Here is a 13,313-nt window from a genome sequence, read left to right as displayed (position 1 = left end):
CAGATTTAACTACTTAAACTTTTTTTTTTATGAATTGCTTTTTATTTGTTGCTATAAAGGTGACTAAAATGTAAAAAAATAGCCTTATTAGGTTACGTAAGAAAAAACAAATATCTGTAGAGAATGCACAGCTGCTCATCTGTGATGTAATTCAATACTTTATTTACAGTAGCTTGCACTAAGCTCTGGCAAGGTGATTTATTGCTTTGTTACTATAGTTTAGTTGTTATATATGGTTCAAAAAACAATCAAGCAATAAAATTAAAAATGAAAGTAATTTTGAAAAGGTTAGAGATCTGAAATTGTTAGGATAAATAATTGTAACTGTCACAATCTGCTATCATTCTAGAATAAAAACTGAGTTTCTGATTTCAGATCATTTTTCAACTTTTGCACTGATGATTTCATTACAATTTGTGTTAGGATTGAGAAAACAAGTGATAAATTATATAAAGTTTTACTGAAAAACTTGATATTCATTGAGGAGATTCTAAAAGTTATGAAAATAAAATACAAAAACTGTAAAATGAAAAAAAGTACCTACTTTTAAACTCTGACTAGTAAAGTCTCAGTCAGTGACTAAGAAAATCCAGACAAATCATTAATAGTGATACATTTTTGTGAATAACATACTTGTATTGCTTACCAAATTTTCTTAAGATACATTCAGTTAACGTGGAATTATAGTAAACATTAAATACCTAATGTGGGCTCAGCTAAATGGAACAACCCCATTCACATGGGGTTAATCTTTTTTTCAGTAGCTAACAATGCATATTTTCAATCACAATAATAACCCAAGTCCAATAATTAGTTGAGTAACATACAGCTCATAGTATTAAATATTATAATATATATTACATTTCAGGGAAATGTATATTTTTATATTCAATATAAACATTTTGTATTTTGGTTGTTTATTAATTGTTCCATATGGGGTTGTTGGATTAGACTAACACCAACCTTATAACCCAAAAGTGACCATCAGAGTTTGTATACTATAACTTTTAATATGGAACATTCATTTACACAAAATTTGGCAGGAAACCAGTAAACATTACAAGTCTCTCGCATAAAGACATACAAAAAAATTTTTTTCAATGAAGTATTTTTACTAAAGATTTGTCTGTCAATATATAAAGTCAGAGTGTTGACTGCTACGAGTGCAAAGTGATTTTTCATATTATGTTAAAAACACTTTTCTCCATCTAAAAATTTTCAAATTTCATTTAACCTCTAAAACCTCCTAAATAAATAAACTTTTTTTTTCAATAAAACTTTATATCTTACCTGTTAGTTTCTCTAACCTAACTCTATATGGACTCGCTTGATTTGACCAGCCTTGTAACCATTATGAAAAAATACAAAAATAAATTGTCTTTCTAGAATGACTGCAAACTGAAACCAAATTTGTTTATGCTAAATAGCTTAAGGCTCATAACATTTGTTTGTATCAAATTTGTTTTATTGCCCTTTGAACCATGTCTAATTAATAACCCTGCCATACAAATTGTAAATCACTCAGTGAATAAGTTGCTCAATTTACATAATATTTGAGCTACTCGTGAGCATACTTAATGCAATTTTTTCCCCACTACTTTATATAATCTAACCTAATAAATTTCAAATTTCAGTTACTTTTAACAATAAATTAAAAATATACATGAAAAATAGCATTTACCTGTGACCTTGTTTTTTGCTGTCAGTTTCCAATGAAATATAAGCCCCCTTTGTTTTTTAAATATTGGTTGTACTAGTACACTAAATAATTTATATTTACTTAAATAATGCACCTAAGAACATAGAATAATAACATGCACAAAGCAAACAATGTCCTAGAACTATTACAACTTAACTGGCTTTCTTATGGATTAAGATTTCTCTATCTGACCACCATGAGAAACGTTTTCAAACTGAAAACGAAATACACAGTACTCTGCACTGAAAACAACATGTTATTTGATAGATTAAAACTGTCTTTCTACTGGGTATAAATGTTATAATATGCCAGAGAGAATTACTGGCAGATTGTAAGAGGATGTGACAGGTGGGCATGGCAAGTAGTTGATCTGACTTTATAGTTTATGTCTTTGGAACAAAAAAGATTGAAGTTTATAAAAATTAGACTTTGCCTTAGTAATATCTATAATAAGTAATTTACATTAAATTCCATACTCTAAAAAGACGGGTAGTAAATAAATTAGAGAAAAGGGAAAGCCTAGAGAACAAATGTCAATTCTCACACTAGGTGAAATTGAGGATTTTTAAAAATATTTACATATAAAATTAAAAACTTTATATCTATATAATATCAAAATTTTATTTATTAAGTATGTTTTGATAACATATACATTTATTATAAAGTAGTTTAACTTTTGAATGTAACTGTAAAAGTTCATGACATGCGTACTTTACCCTATATGTAACAAGAGGGTTAAATGTGTTCAGAAAAACGATTCTATTATGCCAGCTTGAAATCATTTCTTACCTCAGATATATAAAGATCTGCTTGTTTTAGGAGTTCTCCAATGACCAATACAGTGGAGGTAGTACCATCACCAGAAATATCATTCTGTGCAGTAGAAGCCCGAGCAATGAGAGAAGCAGTAGGGTGTTGAATTTGCTGAAAGGTTATAAAATGCTATCCAGAATTAGAAACATTATTTATATAGAATAGAATTAAAAATGACCACTGAATTAAAATACATAACCTAAACTTTTAATGCAACATTAAATATTTACCCTTTGAATGAGTGAAGACCTCTAGAAGTCAACTTGGTGGTGAAAGGATTAAGTTATTTTATATTCTCTAATTGAATAATCATTTTTCTTAAATATTACATGCTACAAATATGAAACCATTCTATTTTATGATCCAAGTATACACACATTTGAGAACCAAACAACAATTGTTTGGTTGTCAGTATGAATATCATTCAAGTGTGCGTATCCACCAGTTTGAAGAAAATAAAAACCTGTATTAATAGTAAAACAAATACAGGAGATCATTCTCATTGTAAATTGACAGATATGTTACATAGCCTACTCTATCTCTTTGGCTTGGTCTCCCATGCAATACTTAAGATCTGCAATTCTGAGAAATTATTGGGTCATGCATACAAAGTAGCAAATCGAATATTACATTAGACCACTATGTCATTCATTGTTTTGGTCTGGTACGTCCATGTTACTTAGGCCTTTATAATTTTCATGTTGACAAAATTAAGAGTAAACACTAGCTTCTACTGAAACCCAATAACTGGGTTAAAGATGATTAATATTTCTTTCAAAGGAACCAATATTACAGACCTATGGAACACATGCCCCAAAATCTTGTCCTTTGATTAACAGAAGGAATCAAAGTAATATAAGAAAATATAATAATTTGTAGCAAATGCTCTAATTTAAACAAATTTTAAAAATGGAGATAAGAGATAATACTTTGAATGTAAAATTCAAAATAATAAGTGCAAAAATTCCATTATTCTTAATGGGTAGGAAACACACCCAGCCAAACACTGCAATGCTGAGGCAAATGAGTTTTTGGTACACAAGAAGTGCTCAAGTGGAGTACTGCACAAGGAGATTGTGTTGCCCACCCATATGGAGAGATAAAGTCTATTCAGTTATAAAGTGATTATCAGCTGGCATTACCTGTTCTTCAGAGTTACTGTTGAACTGAAAAATATACCAGTCTAATTCTATCAATTGACATCAACAAAGTGCTTACAGTATTGAACTTAAACTACCTGCTTCAGGTGGTTATTAATAAGATGCTAATACAGAAATAAGAAGAGAAATAATGTAGTAAAGTCAGCAAATCAGTACCAAAATGTCAATGAAATCCTAAAAAGATGAAAATTTTCAGCACAAAGTTTATTTCAAAAAAAAAATTATAAATAAGATAAATAATAATAATAATACTTATTATGTAAAAAGCTTATCTAAGGCATTGGATAATATTACTTTCAGATTTTACAAACAGTTTTTCAATAAATAAGAATAAATGATTCACCAACCATTTCATGCAGAAGGACATTCCCATCTTTCGTTATTTTTATATCCCCTGCTCCTGAAACCAGCCTACAAAAGTGGACACAAAAACATTTATAAAAATGAACTTCATTAAAAGATATTTACACTAGCATTATTATCAGATGACTTTGAAGGATGGTAATCTTTAAAAATGTGAGAAATTACAAGATTTAAACACTACACTATCTTTAAACTAAAACAAGTACAACTGTCAATAGCATCAACAAATGGTATCAATTACACTAAAAATAAAAGGGGAATTATTAGAGGTATGTTATGATTTTAATGTAAATAAAATAACTTTTTATACCTAAAGTGGACAATCCTGATAGCACTTATACTAAACAATACAACGAAGCAGAATTATTTTTAGTAGGATATATAATGGCAGCTTCATGGCTTTTATTGAAAAATGAGGCTCCAAACGTACTTAGAAGTAATGAAAACATCAATGCATTGAAAGAACAACACCTTTAAAGAAAACTATGAAACAGTAAACTGATCTACTGCAATATAAAAAACAAAACAATTTACACTATTATTATTGTATACTAATGTAGTTAGATTAATTATAATTATAAAAAACAATTTACACTATTATTATTGTATACCAATATAGTCAGATTAATTATAATTATAAAAAACAATTTACACTGTTATTATTGTATACTAATGTAGTTAGATTAATTATAATTATAAAAAACAATGTGAAGAGTTACACAAATATAACATCAATTCTGACAACATGTACAATCGATATATCAGCCAGATGGATATGAAGAGTTAAATTTAACTTGACCTTGATTATTATGATGGGTACTAACTAGGCATGCATGATTTGTCAACAATTGAAAAAAATATTGGAAAGTTAACATTTTCCTTACCCAAGAATACATTTCTGATATATATACTTACCTCTTAACACAGTTTAACTATCTTCCTCAACTCTTCCACATGTTTTGCCAATGAAATTTGTATGCCACTAGCCTTGTGAAAACTCCCACCTAATTCCATGTGTTTATACTACTGCATGATGAGATCATCATGCAACAAAAGCCTTCCATAGATAGAAGAAAGGTGACACCTTCACGCACACTTACTCCCCCTACTAATAAATCTTCATTCTTCAAATAAGTAACAGTTGTGCACTGGAAATGGGGAGTATAGGTGGGAGTATTTGCAAAGACAAGTATCTATCAGAAATACATTTTCAGGTGGGGAAATGTTAACTTCTAAAATACATATCCACTTCTTTGCACAGTTTAGCTAGAATCCCACTTTCAGATGGTGAAGGGACCAATGCAAAGATTATCTAGATGAACCCCCTTAAGGAAGCACGTGGAGTGTGACACCTAATGACAACAGCTCTATAGGGGCACATCTATGGGAGACTGCATCTCACCTCAGCGAGGATATATACTCTTCACCTGCATAGGAAAGAAGTGAGGCAAATAAGCAAGACTTGTGTGTCACTTCGATGGGTAGAATTGCTAAATGGTCATCCGTGTAATTGCCCAAAAGAAGTCTGACAGCCAATATGCATAGGGAGGATGAAGCTTGTTCAGATCATATTTTGTGTGCTCACCTCCTACCAGACTCAACAGGTCAAAATCAGCTATGGGAGAAGAGCACTTGTGATAAATATCTGCACTCACCTCCTCTATTGTCAATTTTTACAGACCTCATGCCAGCTGCAGGAGGAAGGCACTGTATGAAATTGTTTCAGTATGGATACTTATATACATCTCTACATGATCATCAGTCTCTAAAGGCTCCTTGCCAGCTGTGGGAGTGAGGTATGTTTGTGATGTAGTAGGTCTTGCTGAACATCCCATTTTACAGTGGGCACATGTAGAGCCAGGGCAGATGGTATAAAAGCTTTTTGTTATCCTTGCTCAATTTGTATTTTGTGTAGGCATACCCTGGAAGGGAACACTAGCAATCTGTTGGGATCCTACTGAATGAAAAAGGGATTCCTGATAGGGAAATGGTGCAGATTCTATTCAAAGACAGTAAGGCAATGGAAGAATTAGCAACCAGTGGAAGCCAAAAACTGTCAGGAGATAAAAAAAAGCTAAAAGGTATAAATATAAAGATGAACATGACTGCCTGGAAAATATCAGCCAATGGCAAGCAAAGAAGAGGTGGAATGAAAAGAGTGGCAAATAGAATGCAAGCATCAACATCCCGAGATGTATGGTTTACCTCTGAGCAATCAAAGGTGATATAAAGGATTGGTCCACGGAGAGGAAAAGAGAAGTATGATGGAAGAGTGTGAGAAGTATCTAGAGGATAGACATCAGAACAGAAAACATAAGAAATACAGAGAAGGGAAGAATATAGGAGAGAAACACAGTAAGGAAGACAACAGCTCAAATGCCTTATTCACGATATCGAGTAAAACCAAAACAAGGTCTCAGTCAAGTAAGTGAGCAGAGCAAAGGGGACAAAGGAGAGTGAAAGATGGAAACAGAATGAAGAGGATAGGGTAAGAAAACATGTCTTGGTACTAAGAAAGGAGAAAAGCCAAGAACATGGCTACCTGACAAATAAGAAAGGCTGACACCAAGATCCTTTGATGAACAAGCTGAAAAGAGAGGTAGAAAGGTGGTGCACAGTATTACCGCATGGAACAAATGAGTGGCAGACAGACCAATGACAACAGACAAATACAGTGGAAGGATGAGAAGAATGTGACAAAAAAATAATGCCACAGAAGTGGAAAGTTCAGTCCATTAGATGACTCACCATGCAAATTCCATGCGTGAGGGTGGAAGGAGGATAACCCTCAGTGAAGAAGTGAAGTGAGACCGTGCAAACCAAGGAAGATAGGGGATTATGGTGAGGGTAGGACTGTTTACTAAATGTATTAAAACAGAGTTGTCAAAGAGGGCTCAAGAAGGATGAAACAAATAAGAGAGTAGATATAGAGAGAAAGGCAAGACCAGGCCTGGATAAAAAAACAACAGCCAGAACTGAAGAAAGTGGAATACATGACTAAGAGAAAACGCCTGAATTAACCCTAGCAAGACAGGTCTTCCCATGGTCAGGGGTCAAAAGGCATGTTATTACATTTGTAGACTTACATTCAAAACATTTTTAAACTACTATTTTATGAATGTATGTCAATAAATTTGGTATCAAATTGTCAATTATAATTCAAATTTTAGTATTATACATTAGCTAATTTCTTAAATTAAGGGTAAATATTTAAAAAATCCTAAATATTGAATTTTGTGTCTCACATGGTATGTTGAATGCAGCTTTGGTTAAAATTAGATGTTTGTGATGTTCAAATACAAATACTATAATTTTTAATGAATTAAAAACTCAAATTACTGATATTGACAGGATAGAATATAAGATAAGAACCTATCTTTTCTATTTTCTGAGATATTAATATATTTAGTGAATCAACCAAGGTGGTCCTGCCCACCTCTTCCATTTTTTGAAATACTTGCTAACGTACACCGACTTTACCAATTGACTCGTGTATAACCAATCAAAAGCTCAGAATGTCCCCCACATGGTTTTTGTTTTTTCAGCTTCTGCAAAGTGTTTATGCAGAAAACCCTTTCATTTAATAATAGAATCATGGTAAGACATTAGAGGGCCCCAAAAATTTTTTTTTGAGACCCAAATACAGCTTAGTTACAAGCCTGATAAATTATAGTGAATTCTGTGGTATTGATATAGTAATTTATGATATTTTTGTTAGTTCAAAATGCATATATATCAAACCTAAAAAAATTGTTTCACATCCTCAATGTGCAAAATTTACAAGGTTTACAAGGCAAGCAGCAAATGAGTATAAAGTTCATAAGTAGATGAGATTATTATTTTTGATACTTCTTTATTTGTTGTTCTATCTTTTAAGAAAAAATAATTGATATTTTGTATATAAATGCCTTGTAATATTTACTGATAGTCTGCAAAATTTCATGAATATACATGTACATTTTAAAAAGTTATAGTGTAACTGCCTTATGGTTACTTTGGGGGATATGGGCTGGGTGGAATCTACCCACCCATAGTAAAAGGGTGGCAAAGTGTCCAACTAAGAGTAAACCCCATGGAAAGATCTGAAGAATGCAGAGGATACTCTATTAACAGAATAAGGATTAGTGGAGAGAAGCAGCTCACCAACAAGAAGGAAGCTCCCAGCAAAGGATGCAAATGGTCACAGAAGTGTATAGTTATCACCCCGAAACAAAAAGGCCCAAGAATAATAGTCACAAAGAAAGGCCGTGAAAAAAGATTGAGTGGAGCATGACAAAATGAACCACCAACAGGAGCAGAAATGGGAACATGCAGACAAACAGTGAAGGTAGAGAAAATTGATTGAGAATGGACACTAGCCCAACTTACAAACATCAGAAGACTTGCCCCAAGAGGAGCACTGAATAATTTCAGAGGTGGTAAATAAATGTAGAAAGTAGTATGGGCATGATCCAGTCATAAAAGAGAACAAAGGACCCCAATAAAGAAAACCCAGAGTCCATAAGGTACTCTGTAGGAAATACATAGTCATGCCCCAAATAAAGAGGGGTTCTAGAGAAGCCAGAGTCTCAAAAAAGGAAAGAATGTCTCACACAGGGAGAGAACATGTGTAAATCTCAGTGACTATATAAACCAAATTTTGCAGGCAAAGGAGATATGTTAAACTCTGTTGAGATGAGAGAAGAATGAAATGTCCAAAAGTATCCAACACTGAGTAAATGTAAGAAGACTCAGATCACAAGACAATCCCTCCTCATCTGAGTAGCTACTGTAAAAAGAGGGAAGTAGGAGAAAAGAAAACATCCCAGAATTAGTTAACAAGTATACAGTCAAAGAAAGGAATGGATGTCACTCACAGGTGGTGAATATGGAAAGTGAAGGCCCACACAATAACAGCAAATACAAGAAGGGCCAATGCAGAGGTAAAGGGGAAAACAAGGAATGGGAAAATAAATAAACAAGGATGGACATCACAGAGAGGACAAAGAGAGGATGAGCCAAGAAACGTGTAGGAAAGTGTCCAAACACATTGACCATTGTCAACTGCAGATCAAATAAAAAAAGCAACCATAGATGGGATCAGGGGGAGGAGAAAGAGAAATGGGAAGGAAGAGCAAAAAAAGATACCAAGATGGAGCAATATGAAATGAATGTTTGCAGAAAGTGAGACAAACAGCAGGAGAAGAGAAGGTTTGTACATAAGTGATAGTTACTAACAAGAAGAGAGACGAACATGACTACTGTTCAAGAAAATGGAATGGAATGGAAGGGTAAGAAGGAGACTGATCTAGATGAGGAATATGCATAAAGGGAAAAGCCAAGAAAAGGGAAAAAAACAGGGAATAGAATGAGGACAGAAGTTGTATATTATCAGACCAGGTCACCTGGGGAAAAAGAAGACCAAACTAGACATCTGGGCAAAGAAATGGAGCCAGATGAATAATATGTAAACAAAAAAAAGGGAAGGTTTACAGTAAAGTGGAATATAATCCAACCTAATGAGTCCTGACAGCAGAGGAACAAAGTATGGAGAAATACAACAGAAGAGGTGGAATAGGCCAAACAGAGAAGGAACACACACCCACAGAAGCTATCAGAAGTGCCACAGTAAAGGTAGCAGAGGGAATACAGAAGGGTAGAGAGAAAAATGCAAACACAGGGTACTAGATAGAAACCAAGGACAAAGAATTGGGAAAAGGAAGAATATCAACAAATCTTGACAAAAGAGGCCATGAACATAGGGGAGGGAGAGAGATGAGATATTTGTCATGAGAAAGGAGCTATTAGAGAAAGTAAATAGTATAAATTCTAATAGCAAGCAAAGATAAAAAAAGATAAAACCAAGAATCGTGGATCATAAAGTGATAAACAGAAAATAAAGAAAACAGGCAAACAAAGGATGGGAACATACTTGAAAATGAAATTCAGTAAAAGATGGAAAGGTTACTTAATGAATAGCTGATTGCTACCAAAGCAAATAGGTGAAGGACAATCTAATGGATCATTCTCAATTGAGTAAAAAAAAATGTCCACGATGAGCTGGGAGGAGGAAATCCACGAAGCATGCCGTAATCCACAACACTACGAACAGGCCTCCACAAGCTATAGCAGAAATAAGGCCTAAGTGTGAACAATGTCCCACACTCAGAACTAAATATAAAACACCGTCATTCAAGAAGTCACGATAAACCATTAAAGATTTTGAAACAAAACCTAAAGAAAATTAAAATAAATGTTTTGTTAATGAAGCAATTTTCATTCAATTGAACACAGATGAGAAACTTAAACAGATGTGGTAAATACAGTGCCAATGAGAAGAATGGAGATTCATGAGTGTAAATGCATAGAGGGAGTTAGTGTGCATGGAGATGTATCACCATCCTACTGGTGGAGGCCTTTGAAATGCAAATCTCTTTGACAGAATGCATGGAAGATCTAAGGAAGATAGCTAAACTTTGTGAAGAAGTGAATTATTTTGATTAATTTTTCCTTGAATTAAAATACAAAAAAGCCATTTTTAACACACAAAAAAATGGTTAAACTACATAACTTAAGTTTTGACAAAAATTAGTTTCTTGAATTGACTAGTTTTTGTAAGTAGGTGAAACTCTGAGCTTTTAGATTAATCTGTTAATTACTTTCATTTCGTTTTAGTAAGTTCATTTTCATTATCAAAATGTAGATATAAAAAGTCTTAAAACTACAAATACGCCAATAATGTTTTTTAGTGTTTTCTCCGTGATTCAATGTCCCAAGTATGCACAGAAAAATTTAATCCAAAATTAAAGTATAACACAGTGGTACTCATTCCTATTTCTTAAAATTGACCATCCTTTATCGTTTGTTAAGTAATGTTCATATTTAATCTTGTTTAGTTGAGCTGTTGAATTTATGGAAGATGCCAACTCGCATCCTGTTTGGAGTTAATTACAAAACTACATTCATAGTGAGACAAAATGACACCGAGTAACACCATAGTCTTTGTCATGATAGTTATAGTTGTGCAAATTAGTTGGTTATCATATGTAAATAAACTGATTAGGTGTTTTGTCAATAGCCAATATCTGTCCTGTGCTGAATTATAATAGACAATTGGCTGTAAATAAAGCAAAATTAAGATTACATCAGCTAGATGGTATTTTAGATTGGACATCACTTGAAACTCAGTTTTAACTTGTGATTATTGTGACTATAATTAATTAGAGCTTGTAAGTGTTGTATCAGATTATTTGATAATGTACAGAGTTAGGTTTTTCTTTGTTTATTGTTCTAACTTCTTATGTAGAAGTTTTAAATGAATTTGCAAAAATTCAGGCCCATCATTTTCAAATTGCAATTATATTCTGTCCAAGTTGTGAAAGTCCTAAATTTATTTTTTAAAGAGTCCTTATTATAATGTTTCAATTATTCTTATTGTAGAGCAAAATATTTGGGAAACCTACAGAAAATCAACCAGACTAGCAGTACTAAAACTGTCTTCTTTTAGTTGCAACCTTTTGATAAACATCAGAAGTCTGTTGTAAACAAAATGTAAGCTAATCAAACTGGTGTATTTACGTGCTTTACACTTACAAAAATAGAAACCTATCATTCTATAGGTATTTGAAGAACTTGTAGCAATCTGTCACAATGTAATTATTCGTATTGTTAGCCGACAGTGGGCAGCTTGTACATAATTAACTAAGTAAAGTTGTTTAAACATTTGTTTAACAACAAGTAAAAGCTTAGAATGGTCTATTCTTTCATTTGGGTGTGTGGCTGTGTGTGTCTACTTATTCAAAACATAAGGTTTTTGACGAAGTATTTTTACTATAGATTTGTATGTGAATTTATGAAGCCATTACTGGGTCAGTCAGAGAAAAGGGTGATTTCCATGCTAAGAATGAGGTTACTTTTTTCCAACTTAGTTTTCATATTTTATTCATAACCTCTGGAACCTCCTAAATTAATATCAAGAGTATTTATCAGTAAAAGATTACACTGTCTCTTATGTTTTGTGATAAAATATTAGTATTAGGCCTATTACATTTTCAAACACTACATTTTTTAGTTGTATCCCAGCCAGCCTAAGGAGCTCTGTATTGAGCGAAACATATTCATGGCAATGGATATGACAAATATAGTGTGGTTGAAATACTTTTATACATTCTTCTAATTCTTTAAAATCCCAAAGGGACTAGATAATGTAGTGTTTAAAAATATAAAAGCCTTAATACTAATGTCTTATGTCAAATATAATTGTAATCATGACTCACAAACTTGTAAAATGTATACACACCATAACAACCGTTTCTCTACCCTAACACTTACTGTAACAAAATCAGTGTACAGTGAAATGAAAAGTTAAAAAATCTGAAAAAAATCAACAATACATTTTTCCTTCCAAAATGTTTTCAGATTATAATAGACAATTATAATAATTTATCCTAAGAATCTCAGCACCTAACTTTTTCATATCTGCTTTTTTATAGCTTTATTACTGTCTTTTGGAACCTCTCTGGCATGAAAAGCAGTAAATCACTGGAGATCTTAAAATAAACAAACAATAAGCTCACAGTACAAAATTTACATACCTCCAGCAGCTTCCCAATCAACTGACCTTATGAAAATTATTTTTTCCCTCTTAAGTTTTATTGCTTAACTTACATATTTTCTAATTCTGTACATTTAGCACTTTAAGTACTGAGGTCACTTTAACATGAAGGCTTGTTGGTTGTCTAAAAATAATTAATATAGCTTTCAAATATGCATCTTTGGACACAAAGAATAAATCAGGTACTAGAATAAAATGTCCCAAACTACTATAATTTATCACTTTATAATTAAGCTATAATAGATTAAGATTTATTACTGCTCGGAGCAATGACTATCTAACACAACAAAGGGATCCCTTGTGAGCTATCATCTTTGTCCACCAAAACTAAACAAACGCAAGATATCTGTAAATAATATTTCTCTTTCTATTGTTTGTAAACATATCGAACAGACAAGCAGATGTGAATGAATAATTAGTTTGAAATGCACAAAAAGATGGAAGGTGCTTCTCTGGTGTGTTTGACAAATGTATTGATATCTCAGCAAATCAAGAAGGGTAGGAGGTGCAGATTTTGTACTTTTCTCTGTAAATAATTCTATTTTTGATTGGTTAGGCACTACAGAATCAGTATGGTTTAAGTTATAAAATCTAAATTGGAGAGATCAGAGGGCATACATGTCGTGATAAAAGAATGAAGTTTGAGTATTTTTTAAAATATTTCCTTTTGAAATTTAGACATGCA

The 13,313-nt window shown here is 32.6% G+C and overlaps 1 protein-coding gene across 1 annotated transcript in view; it reads right to left on the bottom strand.

Moving 5' to 3' along the window:
* LOC106468918 (T-complex protein 1 subunit zeta-like) overlaps positions 1-13,313 on the bottom strand; it is a 38,478-nt gene that overhangs the window by 11,695 nt on the left and 13,470 nt on the right. Inside the window, exons 2-3 of the mRNA XM_022397321.1 lie at positions 4,020-4,083; positions 2,489-2,623 (exon numbers count right to left, since the gene is read on the bottom strand). Coding sequence (XP_022253029.1) covers positions 2,489-2,623; positions 4,020-4,083 — 199 coding nt within the window. The remainder of the gene's footprint in view (positions 1-2,488; positions 2,624-4,019; positions 4,084-13,313) is intronic.

Source organism: Limulus polyphemus, unplaced genomic scaffold (genome assembly GCF_000517525.1).
Source record: "Limulus polyphemus unplaced genomic scaffold, Limulus_polyphemus-2.1.2 Scaffold3221, whole genome shotgun sequence".
Lineage (NCBI taxonomy): Eukaryota > Metazoa > Arthropoda > Merostomata > Xiphosura > Limulidae > Limulus > Limulus polyphemus.
The sequence above is the reverse complement of the archived record's forward strand: the minus strand, read 5'-3'. Positions and strand labels throughout refer to the sequence as shown.